Source organism: Lithobates pipiens, unplaced genomic scaffold (assembly GCF_037356315.1).
Source record: "Lithobates pipiens isolate NorthernLeopardFrog02 unplaced genomic scaffold, aLitPip1_a1.2 Scaffold_8, whole genome shotgun sequence".
Lineage (NCBI taxonomy): Eukaryota > Metazoa > Chordata > Amphibia > Anura > Ranidae > Lithobates > Lithobates pipiens.
In genome coordinates this window covers 502845630-502867908 of record NW_027507903.1, presented here as the reverse complement: position 1 = coordinate 502867908, position 22279 = coordinate 502845630, and the positions used below count along the sequence as shown (strand labels likewise).

The following is a 22279-nucleotide window of genomic DNA, read 5'->3' as shown; positions in this document are numbered from 1 at the left end:
TGTTTTGCAGTTGCGCCAGAGCTTACTAAATGAGCAGAAGCCCTGCTGACCTCCATCAGCCAATCATGTGCAAGCAAAAATGCTGTTATTTTATTTTCCTTGCACGTGATTGGGTATTCTTTGCAAAGTGAAGCCTTACCTAATTTACTGGAGCAACTGCACTTGCAGAGGGCAACTGTGGTCTATTTGCCTTTAGTAAATAAACCCCTAAGTCTCAGAATTTCCATTTTTTTTAAGGGTCATAAACCCTAAAGCCCAACAAAATTTTCAGCTTAAATCACATAAATGATCACAAGTTTGCTTTAGCATAAAATCATTTACATGGTCTTTAAAATGGATGTAAACCAACTCTCATAATTTGTAAATTACTTCCATAGTGCTGAACTATAAGGATATACACGCCTCTTGCATATATCTTTACTTGTCATATCTCCCCTTTAGCTGTTGGGAGGCCTGCAAAACTATGGATTCTGTGGGTATGTCTGTTGTCCAGGGCGAGTCGTGATGTCAGTAGACTCCCTGCCCACCTCTACACTCTCCTTGGCCAGGCATCAATATTTCTTACACTGAACTTCTGCTGGTCTAGTGGATTATGCCCCATGATCACTAACATCCAGTCAAAACCCAGGAAAGTCACCACATGACTTCAGCATGCCCAATCATGCTGAATTGTGGAACAGCCAATCCTGGGAGAGCTGGAGAAGAAAGGAGAGGGGAATGTGAAGTACACAGAATGTCTCTCACACTGTCACTCACAGCAAGGGGGAAGAACTGACACCTATTTCTCTGTGTGTCTGTTTTTTATCTTGCTGAAGAAAGATAAGAGGATTGTGCAGAGCTGGATTAACTCTTCGTGACATGACTGGGCACAGATGCCATGACATCCTATGCTGTAACAGATATAAGTCTTAATAAAAAAAAAAACATTTTTGGGGTTTACATCCATTTTAAGTTATGTAGGGCTTGATATATATATACAGTATCTTTTGATCTTGTGATATATTGTACAATGTTATTTTTCTTTCTGGAAAATGTCTGTATGAAAAGCCCTAAATGCCCTAAAAACAGATTACACATAAGCCAGATAAATGCATTACGGGTGTATCATGACAAAAGTCACACAGTCTGTTTTTTTTTTTTTTTCCAATAGTTTTTATTGAGATTTACAAACTTAGCAAAATGCGACATATTACATACAAAGCTGTGTTCCCCCACAATCAGAAGATGCATATAAAAATACAAAACAAAACATAAAAAAAAAGGACACTATACAGTTTGATTTCTTTAGAAAACAGTCACAACCAAGTAGAAAAGCCTGTCCACACCAGCATTCTGTAGAGAAGGACCCTTGCTTTCTGTGTGGAAGCAGTGGTCTCTCTGTAGAGCTGACAGAGACCAAGCTAGAGCTCTCCAATACACAAGCATCCATTGGTATTATTAAAGAGGGATTCCACCAAAAAAAAAAATATTAAAAGCCAGCAGCTATAAATACTACAGCTGCTGACTTTTAATAAATGGACACTCACCTGTCCCAGGTTCCATCAAGGCCGATCGATCGCTCGGCTCTCGGCTGCTGCAGTCACCATTCTAGGTGAGGGAATCAGGAAGTGAAGCGAATCGGCTTCACTTCCCGGTTCCCTACTGCGCATGCGCGAGCCGCGCCGCGCAATAGGAAATCTCCGCGCTGTCACTGGGACCCGTGTGTGTCCCAGCAGACAGCGCGGCAGGGCAGGAAATGGCGTAGACTCCCACGGGAGTCTATGCCCGGAAGTGGGTGAAAATACCTGTCTTTGACAGGTATCTCCACCCCCCCTCCCCCCTGAAAGGTGTCAATTGTGACACCGGAGGGGGGGAGGGATCCGATCAGCGGAGGTTCCACTTTAGGGTGGAATCCCGCTTTAAGGTAATAACTGCACTATCATCACTTATTTTTAATTCTTTATTCGTACTTGATTATACATCCTAAATTGCAAGGAGGTGTTCCCTCCAATGGTGGCCAGGAGCTGCTGCTGCAGTAGAATACGGTATAAAGAAATGGCTTCAAGGCTGGAAGGGTGTCTAAAACTCGTGTTTATCAGCAAATTCGGTATCACTTGCAGTTTACTTTTTAAGCAGGCTGCAGGGACAAGTAAAACTAAAAGATTAGTACTGAACGGTGACGTACAACAGTACGACGAGCCGAGAAAATTAAGTTCAATGCTTCCGAGCATGCGTTGAATTGTTTCCGGGCATGCGTAGGAATTTTGCGCGTAGGAATTTGTACAGATGATCGGAATTTCCGATCTGAACTTTTTCCGACCGAAAAAATTAGAACATGCTCTCAATCTTTTGCTGGCTGAAATTCCGCCAGCAAAAGTCAGATGGAGCATACACAGCATCGCATTTTCCGACCAATTGCTCTAATCGGACTTTTGCTGGTGGAATTTTCGATCATGTGTACGGGGCATTAAGGTTTGGCAACAACTATTTTATAACAAGCTTTCCGGTAAATTTTCCATAACATCTCCATAATGGGGCCCTTTATTAGTCCAGGCCACATAGCAGCCACAAGGGCTATTGTGTAAATTGTTATGCCACTACAGTTTAACTCTTGCCATTAAAAAATATTTTGCTTTCTTTTAGCAGCATCATCAGACACATTGCAGCTGCCCCCTACTCCTCCCAGCAGCCATGGCAGTGATTCTGAAGGAGGCCAGAGCCCCAGCCGGTCCCTCCCACCTTCCAGTCCTGTCCAATCACAGTCTGGGAACAAAGTGACAGCTCGCAGCCCCTCTGCACTTTCAAATTCCCCCCTTCTGACTGCTCCACATGTAAGTACTTAACATTTATTTACTTTGCAGTGTATAGTACACAAAGATCTTCAGCAGGTTGTATGGGCCAGTTAAGTATCACAGTGCTGTAAACAAGGCTGATGTTAGGAGCATGTTTTTTATGGTTCCTTTAGTATCAGGATGATGGAAATAGGTTATGCAAGTGTAATTTGCTGTCCTTAACATGTGTATTATGTGCAGCAAAACTGTAGATAATCATGGGTATTGTTTTCCAAAAGATAGTACTGTATGCCCTGCACTGCTGAGCCTGCAATGTGGTGTTCAATCAGATATCATTTTCATGATTCCTATGTAAGAGTTACACTTCCAGGTGTTTATTCCCTTTCACAGAAATCACAGTAACATTGGCTTTTTGTCCAGAAGGGCAGAACCATCTTTTTTCAGGCATCATCCAAGGTTATCATCTACTTCTTGGACTGAGATGCCAGCTCATATATGACATGGGGGGGATTTACTAAAACTGTTGCACACAGAATCTGGTGCAGCTGTGTCTAATAACCAACAGTGTTAATTTTGTCGACTAAAAGACTAAAATATTTTAGTCTAAAATAATATAAATTTAGTCGACTAAAATACGACTAAAACTAAAATGACTGAGATGACTAAGATACAACTAAAACTAAAATGCCATTTTAGTCAAAAGATTAAGATTAAAACTAAATTGAAATTTGACTGCAAAATTAACAATGGTCTGTAGTGCATGTTCATACCTCAATGCCATAATAAATAACATTCGATTTTTTCACTCCAGAAGTATATAATGTCTACTAAAATGTACTGGAGATTTAGTCGACTAAAATGGGACTAAAACTAAAATGCCATTTTAGTCCTAAGACTAATGCCCTGTACACATGACCGGTTTTCCCGTCGGAATAAACTCAGAAGGTTTTTCCAATGGAATTTTGCTCAAGCTGTCTTGCATTCACACGATCACACCAAAGTCCGACCGTCAAGAACACGGTGACATACAACACGTACAACGGGACAAAAAAAACAGAAGTTCAAAGGCCAGTAGCCAATAGCTTCCGTCTCGTACTTGCTTCAGAGCATTCATAGTTTTTGGTCCGTCGGAACAGCATACAGACGAGCGGTTTTCCCGATAGGAATTGGTTCCGTCGGAAATATTTAGAACATGTTCTATTTCTAGGTCCATCAGAATTTTCGATGTAAAAAGTCCGATTGGGCATACACACAATCGGAATATATGATGAGAAGCTCCCGTCTGACTTTTTTTCTGTCGGACATTTCGCTCGTGTGTACGCGGCTTTAGACTAAAACTAAATCGAAATGTGCTGTCAAAATTAACACTGGTAACCAATCAGCTTTCAGGTTTTATTTGTAAAGCTTAATTGAACAAGTTGAAATTAGAAGCTGATTGGTTACCGGGCACAGTTACACCAGATTTGGTGTGCACAAGTTTTAGTAACTCCCCCCCCCCCCCCCATCTTATAGTCTTATAAATCCTGGTGATTGTGCAGTCCTTGGCTGTGTTCACAAATGTCTGACATGGATTAGCCCATGCTTCAACCTCTTACAACATTGCAGACTGATCTTTGGGGAAGAGCAGACTGAGAAAATGCTTTCTCCGGCCTGCAGCAGATTGATGACATCATCTCAGTCCAGACAAATTTGCCGGACTAAAGGAAGACATTTGCATGATAAAAATGAGACCCAGAATGTTCACTTAAGCCCCATACACACTATCAGTTTTTCTGCTGAGTTTTTCCTTCAGATTTACCAAAACCATATAATATGAGGTTAAACCTTAGGAGTTTCAATTTGTATGCAATCAGGCAGGCCCTTCTACTACATGGTTTTGGTAAATCTGAAGGAAAAACTCAGAAGAAAAACTGACAGTGTGTATGGGGCTTTAGTAAAGTGAATGTTCGCCTAGTTTAGTAAATAAGGTGAAGCTGTGTTCACTTTGAAAGCCCAATCTTCTGCAAGGGAAATGAAAAAGTGATCAGATGATTGAAATGAACACGGCTTCATCTTATTGAATAAGCTTAATGAACATTCACTATGCTAAGTGAACAGTCTGTAATCATTTAGTAAACCAACCCTGTGTAAATTGTATGGCCTCCTGTAGCATATACTTCATTGTCATTCTCTTCAAAGCAGCACGGAATATGTTGGCACGATGGAGACAAATAATAATAGTGGATTTATCCAAGCTAATATCGGGTTGCAGAGATCCTTGAGAGAGAATGCCCATGATGGAGATTTCAGTCAACACTAGACTGTGTTATACAGAGCTCTGGGGGGAAAAAAAAGCTTGCAGTGGAAAACTGGCAGTAGGAAGCTAATGGTCATTTGATGACTCAATGTACAGCGTATTCTCCCCCATACTGATTCTGAGAACACAATTGTCCTATTCATCAGTGACTCACACTTACATGAGCGGCTGGGCATGTTAGCATTTTCTCCCTGCAGAGCTTCAGCCATCATAAACCAGACATTACCAAATATGCCTCTAGTTGTGGAGGAACAACAAGGCCCAGCAGAGCCTGCCACAGAGCTGTCTTCCCAGAGTTGCCCTATATATTGCATAAATCACCTCACTTTAACCCATTAATGACCAAGGTGTATAAATCAATGCCCTCGTGTAGCACATACCCATGCCAGGGCATACATTTGTGCCGCCCATTTATGCATTTTATAATGTATACAGTGAATGCTCCAGTGCCTGCAGAAAAATGTGCAGAAGTGGGCACATGAATATGCAGCTGCTTACTAACAGCCACAATGACAGGGCTGACCTAAACATCTGCTCGTAGCTGGTTTTGGATAGAGTGAAGAAGGCTTGTACCCTATATCAAGTTTTTATTGCGTGTCCGCTGGGGGAAGATTCACCTTCTCTATTTGTTCTGGTCATCATTTCCTCATAGACAGAGGTGGGATGAAATCCAAACATTTTTAAGTTGCCATTAGAGCAAGAGGCAAGAAAAAATCCAGCAATCCAGTCAGGAATTCAGTTTTGGAGATTTCTTCTTATTTTCTGTTGCATCTCTGGGACAGGAAGTGAAGGAAAAATCTCCTCAGCAGGACACAGACCACAAAAATAATTTAGTAGGGGTTTTAACTCCTCTATACTCTATCCAAACCTAAAAAATAATACTATGTATTGTGCATTGCATTGAATTGCCTTTTATAATGGTGGTGTCCATAAACACATTTTCCTAGCCCATACTGCGATCCATTTTCTCTTAAGGCCGCGTACACACGGGCGGACTGTCTGCCCAACTAAGTCCGTCAGACAATCCGACAGACAGTCCGTCCTACTTTCGAATGAACGGACTTGACCACACACGATGAACAGATAGTCCGCCGAAAGCTTGCGCAATGACGTGTACAGCACGTACGACGGGACTAGAAATACGACATCCAATACACTGCAATGCAACCTTTCGCCGTGTAAATCCTTTCTGAGCATGCGCCATACTTAGTCCGTCGAACTAGCCTACTCACGAGCGGACTGTCCGCTGAAACCAAGTTTGGACGGACAATATTACGGAAATTCCGAAAGACTTAGTCCGCCAGACTGTCCGCTGAAAAAGTCAGCTGAAGCCCACACACGAGCGGATTGTCCGCTGAAACACGTTTCAGCGGACCAAGTCCGTCAGACAGTCCGCCCGTGTGTACGCGGCCTAATACGTTAAGAAATTTCTTGAGGGATCTCTCTCATGGGTCTTTCACAAACCTCATTCATTGCAATAGAATTCATCTATATATACAGAACTCTGCAATAATTTTATATTCATTTCCTTCTAATACATTTTATTCTAACTCTCTGCAGAAGCTTCAAGGAACAGGGCCCCTAATGCTCACTGAGGAAGAGAAGAGGACCCTTATAGCAGAGGGATACCCCATCCCTACCAAATTGCCCCTCACCAAGGCTGAAGAAAAAGCGCTGAAGAAAATCCGCCGGAAGATTAAGAATAAGGTCAGTGAGGTCACAAACTGTGTAAATAGCATTTATTAGCGAATGTGTTTTCTTTTGCCTGAGCAGGCTGATAATGTAGAATTCCAGGCGAATACCATGTATGCCTGTGTGTTTTAGCAGTATCTGCTCATTTGTGATAGTCAATGGGATTTGTTTTTCTTTTTTGGTCTCATGGCTTCAGTTGTTTTGCTACATAACTGCTTTGTTGTCAACTATGTTACCACCCCGATAATTCATCTGTATGCTATACTGCTTATGGCTATGTGAGCTTTCCATTTGTCCATTAACGTTTTGTGTTCCTCCCTTTTTTTATTTTTATATATATATATATATATATATGTATATATGTGTGTGTGTATATATATATATATATATATATATATATGTGTGTGTGTGTGTGTGTATATATATATATATATATATATTGAAGTAACTGATCAATACACTCTATTCTTATTATCAGTTACGTATTCCTTTGTTCAGTCCCTATAGTTTAGCTATCACTCAATATGCTAAGCACATGTTATTGTTACTATCACAATGCTATCACCCTTGGCTATGAAATCAATACACGTTTAAGGTCAATTAAATCTTATTTATTTCCCAAGGAAATAAGGAAAATGTGCATCAAGTATCAATAAAAGTTACAATAATACATAGCATACAATCACAGTGCAATCTAAGCCATACTTATCCGACCTTCGCAGCCACACCTCATGACTGGGTCTCCTGATGGAATACAGAGGGACAGAGAGAGAGATCTCAGGTCACAACACTTTTTGTCAAACATACCTCAGCCATACCACACCCTACTGCCAGTCCCATTTGGTTTGGACCAATCAGTGTTCACATGACAGCCCTCCTAATATTACTGACTGTTCTGCCATATTTGGCTTTGTGGCCAGTCCCATCTGATGTGCCCTGGGCCGTCTTTGTCATCAATCTCTTTGAAGCTTGTGTGCACCATTTGGGCTGAAGGTAACTCCTTTGATATGCAGATTCTGCCACATTCCTCTATACATTCTAAACATGTGTCATGCAAACATCAACATGGCTGCGTTCGGCTGTACAAACAGCGGTGTAGATGTATAATAATAATTCCTGTCTGATTCCAACATATGCCGCTTTGCGCCTAAAAGGCGCATACCACCCTTCTTCAGACACGGCTCCTTTTGAACAGTCCATAACTGTCTTAACGTGTGTGGTTCCCCAACATGTGCTTCCGAACCAGCACCTGTGGCACAGTCCTTAGCTTGTGTAACGCGTGGTTGTTTCCAACGAGCGCTCCAGAGACATCTCTTATGGAACAGTACACAAGTGTCTTACCACGTTGTGTTTTCAACGTGTGCAGAAACAGGTCCTATGGAGCAGTCCATAATTGTTTTACCACGTAATGTTTCCCAACACGTGCCGCTTTGCCACTGAGTGACACATCTCCACCATTCTTCAGCGACAGCTTCCATGTCACCATTCTGTATCTTGGGTATCTTCAGGACGGCAGTACAGGCAAGGGGTGCCCATTCATTCACCATTCACCAGCACCCATTCAGAGCAACATATCACCCAGCTTTCAGACCCAGAGTCTTGAGGAGGGCCTTCTTGCCCATATTACTAGCCTACAATACCCATAGGTCATACTCTACCACAAACATAAATCAACTTATTACCATAATATATACTTATATATGTATTACGCACCCCGCTCCCAACCTCCTATAACCTTTTACTGTAAATACGGGTCGGGATTAGGCAGGCTTGCTCGCAGCGGCGTTGCAGGGCTCTGACTTGGCAGCAACGTCTCCAATTTGTACACAGAGAGCTCACTGTCAAATCGTCCCTCAACTTGCATAGACAACTGGGAGACCCTTCTAGATAAATATCGCTTAACTACACATATAAGTTTACAACAATTACCAAACCCACACAATTCCACCCCTGTACCTGGATTTCAGAGATCACGCCCATTGTGTACCATGCACCTCTACCTACGGTTAGGTTCAAGGAACCCTCGAGTCCCATGACTAACACTACACCGGTATTCTTTAGGACAAAGAAACAAAAACTCGCCTATGTCCTAAATAATACCTGGGTGCCTTCTTCCCAGCAATGACCTCTCCATCCAGAATACAGAGAGAAATAACTTCCCAACATTATTCGTTCATCCCCATGTATTGACCTGGCCTACCAAGGACATCATGGTCATGCTTCCGACAAAGGGAAATATCAACCTGCCTCCAGCGTTCATCTTCTCTGATCACATGTGTGATATAGCCTCAAATGCAACAAGATAGAGTCCCCAGTCAGTAAGCCCATTGCTGCCACCAAATATACAGACCAAGTCTGCACTTCTGTATATGAGAACATACAGCATAACTCCTTTCACAATCCAACTTAGTACCACCCATACAGGCATTCGACCACTATTTTGGATTAGTGTAAGCAACGTGTTTTGGCAAAATCTTACTGAGCGGTGACGCTAACTCATCAGGCCACTGCCCCTCATACAGAGACGGTATACTCAGCTTGATGTTGGCTGATATTTCCACCTGCCACAGAGTGCGCGCCAGAGCCAATGACAGGTTTCTGTCTTCCCTACCAACCTCTCAACATGGTTGACAAAATCCGGAGCCACTCTAACCTGAGTGTTTCTGTGATTTCATTGAATGTTATCAAGGATACCACCAATCTCCCGGGGTAACAAAGTCACGCTCCTTCTCTGAAGCTATGGCTGTGAGTTTGTTCCTCAGGAGGCTGATGTCCCCTCCATTAACAACACCCATCCCAGCTATTGTTCCCCCCCAATATAGTGCTGAATACATCCCTTCTCTTTCGGGTTACTCCTCAGAAATAAGCATCCTGCATGGACCTCATTCTCATCTCTGGGAGTAAGTCACTGGTACAATAACCGCACCTGATTCAGTGTATACTCAGCACATATAGGGTGATAGGTTTTGTCAACCACCATGAGATGTTGCAGCACCATGTGGTGAAGTCCTACGGTACCCTGGTAGCCAGCGTTTGTTCCCTTTATTTTAACGGAGCATGCTCCTGTGTGTATTCACTGGCATTATCTGTGCAGGGTTTCAACCTCTCAGGTGAGACACCAACCGGGCGTATCTTCCTCGTCTCTAGTTCTGGTGTCCCGCATGTCCTGTAACCGAAAGCTTCTCTCTAGGACCGCTAGGATTGAGACACCACCCCTACGAGGAAGTTTTCCCCCATTGATGTGTCACCTGGCACCCTTTAGTCTGATCCACAGCTACCTTATTATGCATAAGCGCCAGTATGCCTCCTGGGTACCTGCACCATATTAACTCCCTTACACCAATACATGTAATACATTAAAACCTTTCTTCTTTCAATTCCTCCTTCCAACAAAAAACCACATATTTTACATTTTCATGTTTTGACGGATTGGATGTGTCATAACTCTTCCCCAACCTCCAACCCATTGCACATGTATAAATAACATGTTTGCATTCATCAGGAGAGACTTTAGCAAAATATTTCACAAGTTCTCTTGCTAGGCACAGTCTTTCAGATTCAGCATTAGCACCAAATTGTCCATACCAAAAAAACAAGTATATTCTGAATCTTTCAAGTTTTTCCTTTTTTCCTCTCCTGATGTTTATCAGAACAAATTTGTGGTATGGTGTGGCACAGACAAACTGCCAACCAGATGATCATCTGTCATCCATCTTCCAGAAGCCTCTCCAATTCTCGCTCCACTTGGATTCTGGAAGTGAAAACAAGAGCAGTATCAAATTCTTATCCACAATATCTGATCGCTTACCATGTTTACTTATAGTTCCCTCCTTGGAGCCCAGGACCTCAGTATTCCTGGCTTCTGCAACTCTGACCAAACTATCCAAACAACCATGACCTCTTTAGGCTACACCCGCTGTAAAATGGATCCCCATGGTATGATCAAAAACCGTTTAAAACTGAACGTCAGTGTTGCTTCTCAAAAACTTCAAATTTTACAAACTAAAAAAAACAATGCATCTATCTGTATCTTTACGATGTATGCACTACCCCCTTTCAGGTGACTGGTTCTAACTGAGGGCATTGTCCATTCCCCCCCTTTCAGGTGGATTAGACCTACTACTTTTCCACCTGAATAAAAATATAACTAACATAGAGGACTAAACCAATATCAACAAAAATTTTTTTTAGAAGAAAAAAAAAAAAAAAAAAAAAAAAAAATAACAAAAATGAAAATAAAAATAAATTAAAAAAAAAACAATAAAAATCTGGCCATGATCACACAAACAACATGACAAGACAACCATCATAAAACAATGACAAACACTCAACTTTTAGTTAACACCATCCATGGACTTTTCTCCTGCAAAGAGTGCTTATTCCAATCTGAAATACAATTAGTTAATGGGGAAAACAAAAACAAAGCATATGTATCATCACAACATTTTAGCTTCATTTGTAACTCTTTTTAGTACTATTTATTTTTCATTGTTTGCAAACAATTACTAACTAATGAGCTCATGGTACCATGTGATAATCGATTATGCATTTACAATAACCTAACCCATGTTCTGCTATATTTTCCCATTGTTCTCACTTTGAGAGACCTGCAAACAAATGCAAATGTCTGTATACGAACCAGTTTAACTCCTTCCTGGTCTCTGGAAAAAGGAACACACAAGTGATTACACACAATTCTTATGTTAATCAGCAGTATTGGATACTCAGGAAAAGTTTACAAAGACTGACAAATAAGAGAAGAGTAAAGAAACACAAGATTAAAAAACTCATAACAGAAACATCTTTTAACCACACAAAAGAAAAACCACAATACCAATTCAGGGGTTTATCCCTAAAAGTACAAAACAAAAAAAAAATGTATATACCGTATATATCCAGGTCCTCTATCATATTCTGAACTTGAAACTTACATCAAACCTTTTTCATAGCCGGGAAACATTGACCAGAATATTCTTACCATGCTTGCAGCTCACTAAGTTCTGCTAACATTGTTTCCCCCAGTGCTATATTTGAGTAACCATGCGTCTATCTCCATTTTGACTCTACACAACTGTCCTACATATTGCTTTTTAGTTTCTAGACCCCGCATTTGCGTTTTAAACGGGAAATGGGTTTGATTACTATGGGTTCCATGCTGTGGATGGCTACCCCACCTGGCTGAATAACACACCTGAAGCCTTGGGGTCGTTTTCGGGTATAATTTCCTTTCGATATCATTATTCGCCGCCCGACAATATTTTGAAATGTGACCCCCCCTTTTACACAAAAAACATTTTAGTTCTGGTTTCCCTGCATAGGCCATTTTTTTAGCATATGGCGCTGGAAACCCACATTGCTGGATAATATTACTGCGATTGGAATGCACAGACTTTACACTTTCGTTGTCTGAGGAGTCATCCGAAGTGTCAACTCCTGAGTCAATTTCAAGTGCAGTTATCCCACCTTTATTTGCTTCTTCCACATCGATTCCCATCACAGTACTATCATTTGCAGTGATAATAGCATACGGGTTTTCTTCATATTTCACTTCTGGCTTTTCTCTACCCTGAGCATGTGTGGAGGGTACCTCCACTATTGCACACTTGGAGGATAATTCCATTATGGCTGCTTGTGCCTTAAGCCTTGTGATAACCTGCAAATTCTCAGCCTCCCTTTGATTCAAAGAGGCAATGCAACTTTCTCTCAATTTACACGTTTGTTCTAATTCATCTAATCTCTGTTGCAATACACATTTCTCAGCCACTAATTGTTTAATCCGATTACAAGCATCCGCATCAGCCTTTTCAATCCTGATTGATATATCATTTACCTGTTCCATCACTTTTTCTCTATCAGCAAACCATTCTAATTCTTTTTGTTCCGCAATTTCTTTCATTCTCATTAACATGCATAAGGCATTGGCCATTCTCTGTTTCCTGCCTTTTTTTGATGTATTAAATATGCGACTGTTATGTGCATCACATTGTTTTAAAAGTTCATTAAACTGATATGTTAATTTACCTTTGTGAGTAATTTGAAATCTAATCCCACCATGCTTGCTAACGAAACCTTCAATGGCTTCCATTGATATGCTAATTAGCCTATCCACACCAACTGGTTGAGCAAACTTGCTTAGACAAAAGAAAACAGATAACAAATGGACAACAAAAAAAAAAAAAATACGAACCGTTTAAATTTCCAGTGACTTGTGGTTCTACAGCATACAAGACACAAGGCACACTCTTAATCAATGCCTTGGTCTTCTATTGGACCAGAGCTATTTCACTCTCACGTGTGTAGAAATAAAAACCTATACTTCTCCCACTTTTTCCTCAAAGATGTATGGTAATTCCTGCCACTCTCTAACCAACACTGTGCATTAGCAATACACTAAACAATCAGATACCAAGCACACAACGACATAGAGGAAGCTGTTTAGAAGCTAGCTTTGACCTGTAGTCCCACCCAAAAAAAAAAAAAAAACAACAACAACAAATACAAATCCGTTTACCCACGAATTTCTGTAGGAGAACACACTCTTATTCAATGCTCTTCTACCCGATAGCAGGTCATAGGGAATTTCTATTGGGACAGACCGCTTTTTCACAATCACGTGGATATTTCCACTTTTCCCTCAAAATTGTATGATTTATCCTGTCAATCTGCGGTTATATCACATAACCAGGGATGATCAGTCCCTTATCTCGCCAGTGCGCCAATTTGCCCTCTGGTTACAGTTTCTGCAGCAAACACAACAATAATGTACATATATATATATATATATATCAGTCACAATTCTCACCAGGTTTTACGCGTCCGTTCTACCAGTGGAATATCTCCCAGAATCCTCCTGCTCATCCAAGCGTGGTTTCAGAATTCGCGAGCCAGCGCTAATCTTGTCCACACTAAAGATGACTTCCAGTTCTGGGTGGCTTTGAGCATCTGTGCTTACAGGGACTCAAACAAAAATACCTTAGATTTTTGTGGATTCTGTGTAAAAATACGTTTTACACGCCTTCTGGGGTGCCAAATGAAGTAACTGATCAATACACTCTATTCTTATTATCAGTTACGTATTCCTTTGTTCAGTCCCTATAGTTTAGCTATCACTCAATATGCTAAGCACATGTTATTGTTACTATCACAATGCTATCACCCTTGGCTATGAAATCAATACACGTTTAAGGTCAATTAAATCTTATTTATTTCCCAAGGAAATAAGGAAAATGTGCATCAAGTATCAATAAAAGTTACAATAATACATAGCATACAATCACAGTGCAATCTAAGCCATACTTATCCGACCTTCGCAGCCACACCTCATGACTGGGTCTCCTGATGGAATACAGAGGGACAGAGAGAGAGATCTCAGGTCACAACACTTTTTGTCAAACATACCTCAGCCATACCACACCCTACTGCCAGTCCCATTTGGTTTGGACCAATCAGTGTTCACATGACAGCCCTCCTAATATTACTGACTGTTCTGCCATATTTGGCTTTGTGGCCAGTCCCATCTGATGTGCCCTGGGCCGTCTTTGTCATCAATCTCTTTGAAGCTTGTGTGCACCATTTGGGCTGAAGGTAACTCCTTTGATATGCAGATTCTGCCACATTCCTCTATACATTCTAAACATGTGTCATGCAAACATCAACATGGCTGCGTTCGGCTGTACAAACAGCGGTGTAGATGTATAATAATAATTCCTGTCTGATTCCAACATATATATATATATATGTGTGTGTGTGTGTATGTGTGTGTATATATATATATATATATGTGTATATATATATGTATGTATGTATGTATGTATATGTATATTCCCCCTTAATAATATGTATATGTATACTTACCTTATCTAAGGGCGCTCTGGTCCGGTCACGTGATCTATCCTCTGCCAGCTGCTGGAGAGAGCAGCGACAATGACTGCAGTGCCTTGGCGGGACCCAGAGACTTACTGTGGGGCATCCGTTGTCTGCTGTCCCTCTTCTCCTCTGAAGTCGGCAGTGGGAGCTGATCAGGTGACCAGACCTCCCTTAGAATTGGGTAAGTATAGACATCTTTCCATAACAGGATAATTAGTATAGGGCTTAGAATTGGATGGGAGCAGATTTAATCTTATTAGCCCTGACGTCTACTATTAAGTAATGTGCGTCTGGAAAATCATCAAATTTTGCTTTTTGCAACAGAGGAGCTGTATTTCGTGTGGTTTATTTTATTCGCTGCTTTTTTTGTGTGTGCCTTATTTATATATTATCACTTTACATTTTTTACCTTACTGGTAACCTGCAATATATCAATTTTTTATTTTTTTTACTTGGATACGTTTTAAACCCCATTGTAATCTTAAAGTATGTGGAAAGGCAACACAAATCTGCTGTTAATTCTTACCTATCCAATGCTTGGACACTCCCTGCATACATTTTTAAAGAAAACTCCATATAAATAAAAAAAAAATTCTTAGTCTTTTTTTTTTTTTTTTTTTTTTTTATATATAAAAATAAATAAAAAACTGTATTTATTGATTTTAAAAGCAGTAAATACAGAACCATAAGAAGATAACAATGACACTAGCCTGGCATGCAAGTCAGCCATACAAAGTGCTTACGAATGTTCAGCATACTGGAAAGAAAGTAATGTGGCATCTCGGGCTCTAACGGGGCTTCAATTGAGGGTCATAGAGGATATACTGAAGTAGTGAATGGAAGTGAAGAAGAGGAACAAAGTGGGGGGGGGGGGGGGGGTGGAGTGGTGGGATTCTGAGGAGGAGCATCCCAGGGGGTATGGGGACCATGACTCAGTGATGGGTGGTTGGGTCCATTACTCATAAGTCGAGTAAGCGGTGGTCATATTCCGGTGGCCTAAAGTGTGAAATCCACGTGCCCCAGGCATTATGAAAGCTATGCATTGTATCAGTAAATTTGTCGTTGATGAGCATCCAATGGATCTTGGATTGTACTTCCACGAGGGAGAGCAAATCCTACAGCCAAGCTCTAGCTATGGTTTGTGTAGTGGCTGAAAATCTGAGTTATTAGCTGAACGTGGCATTTGGAAAGCTCATTGGGTTTCAAACTGAGTTATGCCACCAGTTTATGTTGAAGTATCAGAAATTAAACCTCTCAATTCCATTCACAGGTTTTTGGGTTTATTAGAGATGTTGTTTGAAGGTATCAAGAAAGTCATTTTGTATTTAATGGAAGTCAAAGTCTCCATGTAATATTACTGCTAGTCAAATACCCTAACATATGTTTATCTCTGCAGATCTCAGCCCAGGAAAGTCGAAGAAAGAAAAAAGAGTATATGGACAGCTTGGAGAAGAGGTAATTGGATCGCAGTGATTTTTACTATATCAAGTTTAGAAAGTTTACATGCAAAATAAAAAAAATAAAAACACAATTTAGTACAATACTCTAATACCTGCACATTTCAGCATGTTTTGTTTCATTATAAAATGAGGCAAGTAAAGAAAAATACCTGTTAAAATTCAGTGAGCTACTAACCCCCTATAGGCAGCTAATAACACCTCCCATGCAACATTGTTAGCCCATGCTGAACTACAGAACATCTCTTCCCCTCTCCTCACCTCCATAACATAAAGGGGGTGTTTTTTAGTACAGCAGGAAGAACTTAAGCAGGGTTGACAGCACTGCTTTGGATTTCATTGCAGCAGAGGCAGTGTTGTTATCTCTCTACCGTTATTCTGAGTACACACAGATTGAAATTCAGCCGTGACCATCTAAATTTCGATCTGTGTGTGTTGCCCTCTTTGTTAAGCAGGAGCTGATTGGTAGATCGACTTCTTTCGAATGAGACTGTTGAAACACTTAATTTGATCAGCTGCTGCAGCAAGTCTTCTACTTTAAGCATTTATGACATCATTAGGACCCAGGGACTGTTATGTATCTCCCCCTGGGTTTGGTCTGACTGATCGCTATTAACAAAGAGATGGCCGCCTGCCCCCACCTATAACTGGCCTTCACAAAAAGGAGAACATGGAAGGGCAAATGCATGAAAGACAAAACCAGAGAAAATTCCCATCTCAAATCACCAACCAGTCTGCTTACCAACCAAATTAACCTGTCCAACAGTCTGCGTTAAAAACGGGTTTACTTAGCACATATTTGCAAGCACATGCCTAAGCTGCAAGGCCTCTTCATGGCACCCTGTGTATTGCTTGCATTCCTAATACTACTGAATTTATAAGCGTCTCCACAGTGGGAGCACATGCATTTTAATGGAGGGATTAGGGGAAGATGGGCCTGGAGCTAGCCCAGTCCTTAAATGCACAGGGGGTACACTGGTCACATAGCACAATGGTAGAAAAGGTGCCCAGTGTGTCCCCTGACTAAATTGATACCAGTAGCAAAGAAATGGCCCCTGGCCCCACCTATACTTGGCCTTCACAGCCAGGAACACATGGAAGGGCACACGCATGAAAGACAAAACCAGAGAAAATTACCAGCTCAACTCACTAACCAGATCTCTATGCTGTGTCCTTAGGGTGGAGAATTGTTCTTCAGAAAACAGCGATTTGCGTAAGAAAGTGGAAGTTCTAGAAACTGCTAACAGGTAAGATAATGCTTCCTTTTCTCTAATAATTATCATGAGGGTAGAATTCTGTGTCCCTATTGCTGCACTACCAACCAATTTCGGATTGGGTGGTATAATGTGTAACATGAGTAAGGATGGCCATAAATTATACAATTTTCTTGTACATTTTTCCTTTTAGATTAATCAAAACCATATATGAGGTCCAATCTAAGCACTTTCAATTTGTAAACAATCAGGCATGCCCTTGCACTTCATAGTTGAAAGTATTTATAAAGAAAATTGTATAGTGTATGGCCAGCTTTATGCCTTTATTAAAGTTAACAGTTAAAAGTATTTTGGAAAAAAATAGGTCCCTGTCTATACATTATGCACAGCTGATGTTTTTATGATAGTGCAATGGTGCCCCCTAGTGTCTAAACTGTAGTTCTTGGTATTCTGAAGATATTGTGCTATAGTTTTTGGAATTTACTTTTAGAGCCTGTTAAGATTACATTGGTTTAGAAGAGCATTTAGCTCAGAGTATCTGCATAGGCAGCATTTTGCTTGGAAAAGCTAAAGAGAGGCAACCCCAAAGCTGTAGATTATTTGGTCTAAAGCTAAGCTGTCTCCTGCCAGTTGGCTGAAAAGTTCAGTGGAGAGCCATACTGTATACAGGCCCTTCAGACCCATTACATGTATGGGTTGTAGTAACATTCAGAAACTCATGTTACATGTGCTGAAGTTCCATTCATTTTGAATAGCACCACAATACACTAAGACAACCTATTGCAGTGAGCTGAATCACACAGCGGGCGTTTAGGTGTGTTGGCAGCAAATTGATTAGAAGGGCTACCCTAATGCAGCGCATGTTAACACAGTACCAGGGCTCAACAAACCCCAGGTCGCAACAGCAACAACCAATTTCGTCTTGGCGCCTCGGCTGCCTAACTTTTATATGCTTGTGACACCACTGCTTTATTGGGCATAGTTTGGACATGTTGCACCATTGTTCTCCTCTGTCTGCCTGCTATCCGCCATCTTTGGACACTTCAGTATCAGAACTGCATTGTGAATTTTCACAAGCAAGGTGCACCTAACCCTCCTGAATTGTCACTGTATTGTCTCCCTTTATTTTGTAATGTACTGCACTAACTGTTGGACGATATTTAAATTGTGTATAAGCCCTTTTGCAAACTGCTGCCTAAAAATGCAGCGCTTTTATGCTAACATGTTTTTTCTTTAACTGATCTAAATGCAGCATGTTGTTTTTAACAATTGCATAAATATGTGCTATGCATAGATAAGTAGAAAAAAAATACAGAAATCTGTGCTGAATCATATTTTATCTGCATATGAGCATATATGAGCAAATACACAACTACGTCTGTCAGTTGTTCATCTGAGGAGCTTAAAATTCCATTCTGAGAGCATGAGTTTATTTTGTGTACGTGCGTATGTGCAAATGCACGTAAAATAAATACAATACATTTTGGCCATGAATACTGATGTTCAAACATCAGTATTGTGCACAAGTACCCTAATAGTGATGAAGGTTTTAGAAATTGGAAAAAGACAAGTGAAATATAGCAGCTAATTATTAAGGACTGCAATGATATGAAAATAAGTAGTTTTGCTGAGTTTAGCAATATGCCCCTCGGTAACTAAAGCTTGTTTTCATACCTGACATGCCTTTTAATTCTCCTCCATGTTATCTTTCTTCCTCAGGACCCTCTTGCAGCAGCTGCAGCGTCTCCAGACCATGGTAGCCGGAAAAGTTAACCGCTCATACAAAGCAGCGAGCACCCAAACTGGCACCTGTCTGATGGTGAGTACCAGTCCTGATATCCACTGTATGAATTGCAGTCTAAATTTACTCTGCCTCCTTTCCATGATGCCTTAAGTGTTTGTGATGTTGCCAATTTTTTTTCAACCTAGTGAAGGCAAAAAAGTATTTGATCCTCTGCTGATTTTGTACGTTTGCCCACTGACAAAGAAATGATCATGCTACAATTTTAATAGTAGGTTTGTTTTAACAGTGAGAGACAGAATAAGAACAAAAATATCCAGAAAAACGCATTTAAAAAAAAATGTATAAATTGATTTGCATTTTAATGAGTGAAATAAGTATTTTATTCCCTATCAATCCACAAGATTTCTGGCTCCCAGGTGTCTTCTATACACCTGTCCACAGAAACAATCAATCAGATTCCAATCTCTCCATCATGGCCAAGACCAAAGAGCTGTCCAAGGATGTCAGGGACAAGATTGTGGACCTACACAAGGCTGGAATGGGCTAAAAGACCACCACCAAGCAGCTTGGTGAGAGGGTGACAACAGTTGGTGAAATTATTCGCAAATGGAAGAAACACAAAATGACTGTCGATCTCCCTTGGTCTGGGGCTCCATGCGAGATCTCATCTCGTGGAGTTTCAATGATTATGAGAACAGTGAGGAATCGGCTCAGAACTACACAGGAGAATCTTGTCAATGATCTCAATGGAGCTAGGATCATAGTCACCAAGAAAACAATTGGTAACACACTACACCGCGAAGGACTGAAATCATGCAGCGACTGCCCATCCATCTATCTGATGTTTGCTAATGAACATCTGAATGATTCAGAGGAGAACTGGGTGAAAATGTTGTGGTCAGATGAGACCAAAATCAAGCTCTTTGGCATCAACTGAACTCACCATGTTTGGAGGAGGAATGCTGCCTATGACCCCAAGAACACCATCCCCACCGTCAAACATAGAGGTGGAAACATTATGCTTTGGGGGTGTTTTTCTGCTAGGGGGACAAGAAAACTTCACCACATCAAAGGGACGATGGACGGGGCCATGTACCGTCAAATCTTGAGTGAGAGCCTTCTTCCCTCAGCCAGGGCATTGAAAATGGGTCGTGGATGGGTATTCCAGCATGACAATGACCCAAAAAACACGGCCAAGGCAACAAAGAAGTGGCTCAAGAATAAGCTTATTAAGTTCATTTAGTGGCCTAGCCAGTCTCCAGACCTTAATCCCATAGAAAATATATGGAGAGAGCTGAAGGTTCGAGTTACCAAACGTCAGCCTCGAAACCTTAATGACTTGGAGAGGATCTGCAAAGAGGAGTGGGACAAAATCCCTCCTGAGATGTGTACAAACCTGGTGGCCAACTACAAGAAACATCTGACCCCTATGATTGCCAACAAGGGTTTTGCTACCAAGTACCAAGTCATGTTTTGCGAAGGGGTCAAATACTTATTTCACTCATTAACATGCAAATCAATTTTTAACTTTTTTGAAATGCGTTTGTTATTCTGTCTCTCACTGTTAAAATAAACCTACCATTAAAATTATAGACTGATCCTTTCTTTGTCAGTGGGCAAATGTACAAAATCAGCAGGGGATCAAATACTTTTTTCCCTAACTGTAAGTGCGCTTTGAATGCAGTGCGGGAAATGTGCACGCATTGTGGGTTTCCCGCACCATGTTCTAGTGTGAACCTAGCCTAAAAAATAAAAACGAATACTGCCACTACATATAAGGACTGGTAAGCTTCAATATATTGTTCTAGGGTTTAGATGCATTTAATTTGCACCCCTATGCTATACAGAAATAGAAGAGAGATGGTGCACTCAAAGCCCATTTTTTTTATTTTAAATTCAATATAAATGAGGTCAATGCCTTTAACATTTTCCAGGCTAATGTACAGTATTTCACAAAAGTGACTACACCCCTCACATTTTTGTAAATATTTTATTCTATCTTTTCATGTGACAACACTGCCGTATTGAAATATATAGTAAAGTATGATTCTGCCATCTAGTGGGCACACAGATCATAACAATTAAAAAGTAAAAAAAACAAAAACGAAACACAGCTATAACAATTTTGTGGGTGAAGGATCAAAGTGACAAAATTGCAAACCACACATAAGCACATGTCACATATCTTTTCATGTGACAACACTGAAGAAATTACACTTTGCTACAATGTAAAGTAGTGAGTGTACAGCTTGTATAACAGTGTAAATTTGCTGTCCCCTGAAAATAACTCAACACACAGCCATTAATGTCTAAATCGCTGGCAACAAAAGTGAGTACACCTCTAAGTGAAAATGTCTGAATTGGGCCCAATTAACCGTTTTCCCTCCCCGGTGTCATGTGACTCCTTAGTGTTACAAGGTCTCAGGTGTGAATGGGGGAGCAGGTGTGTTAAATTTGGTGTTATTGCTCTCACTCTCTCATACTGGTCACTGGAAGTTCAACATGGCACCTCATGGCAAAGAACTCTCTGAGGATCTGAAAAAAATTAATTGTTGCTCTACATAGAGATGGCCTAGGCTATAAGAAGATTTCCAAGACCCTGAAACTGAGCTGTAGCATGATGGCCAAGACCATCCATTGGTTTAACAGGACAGGTTCCACTCAGAACAGGCCTTGTCATGGTCAACCAAAGAAGTGTGCACGTGCTCAGCAGCATATCCAGAGGTTCTCTTTGGGAAATAGAAGTATGAGTGCTGCCAGCATTGCTGCAGAGGTTGAAGGGGTGTGTGTGTGTGTGTGTGTGGGGGGGGGTCAGCCAGTCAGTGCTTAGATCATATGCCGCACACTGAATCAAATTGGTCTGCATGCCTGTCATCCCAAAAGGATGCCTCTTGTAAAGATGATGTTCAATTAAGCCCTCAAACAGTTTGCTAAATTTAAGCAGATTAAGGACATGGATTACTGGAACCATGTCCTCTGCTCTGATGAGACCAAGATAACCTTATTTGGATCAGATGGTGTCAAGCGTGTGTGGCGGCAACCAGGTGAGGAGTACAAAGACAAGTGTGTCTTGCCTACAATCAAGTATGGTGGTGGGAGTGTCATGGTCTGGGGCTGCATGAGTGCTGCCACCACTGGGGAGCTACAGTTCATTGAGGGAACCATGAATGCCAACATGTACTGTGACATACTGAAGTAGAGTATGATCCCTTCCCTTCGGAGACTGGGCCACAGGGCAG

General features: G+C 41.0%; 1 protein-coding gene across 2 annotated transcripts in view; it reads left to right on the top strand.

Moving 5' to 3' along the window:
- LOC143960540 (cyclic AMP-responsive element-binding protein 3-like protein 2) overlaps window positions 1–19205 on the top strand; it is an 89476-nt gene extending 70271 nt beyond the window's left edge. The window contains exons 5-9 of one of the 2 annotated variants that reach the window (XM_077469247.1): window positions 2626–2810; window positions 6628–6774; window positions 16022–16080; window positions 17261–17329; window positions 19016–19205. In XM_077469247.1, coding sequence (XP_077325373.1) covers window positions 2626–2810; window positions 6628–6774; window positions 16022–16080; window positions 17261–17329; window positions 19016–19190 — 635 coding nt within the window. In that variant the 3' untranslated portion in view covers window positions 19191–19205. Of the gene's footprint in view, window positions 1–2622; window positions 2811–6627; window positions 6775–16021; window positions 16081–17260; window positions 17330–19015 lie in introns of both variants that reach the window. The other variant, XM_077469246.1, reaches the window with a different exon arrangement.
- Window positions 19206–22279: the final 3074 nt, after the last annotated feature.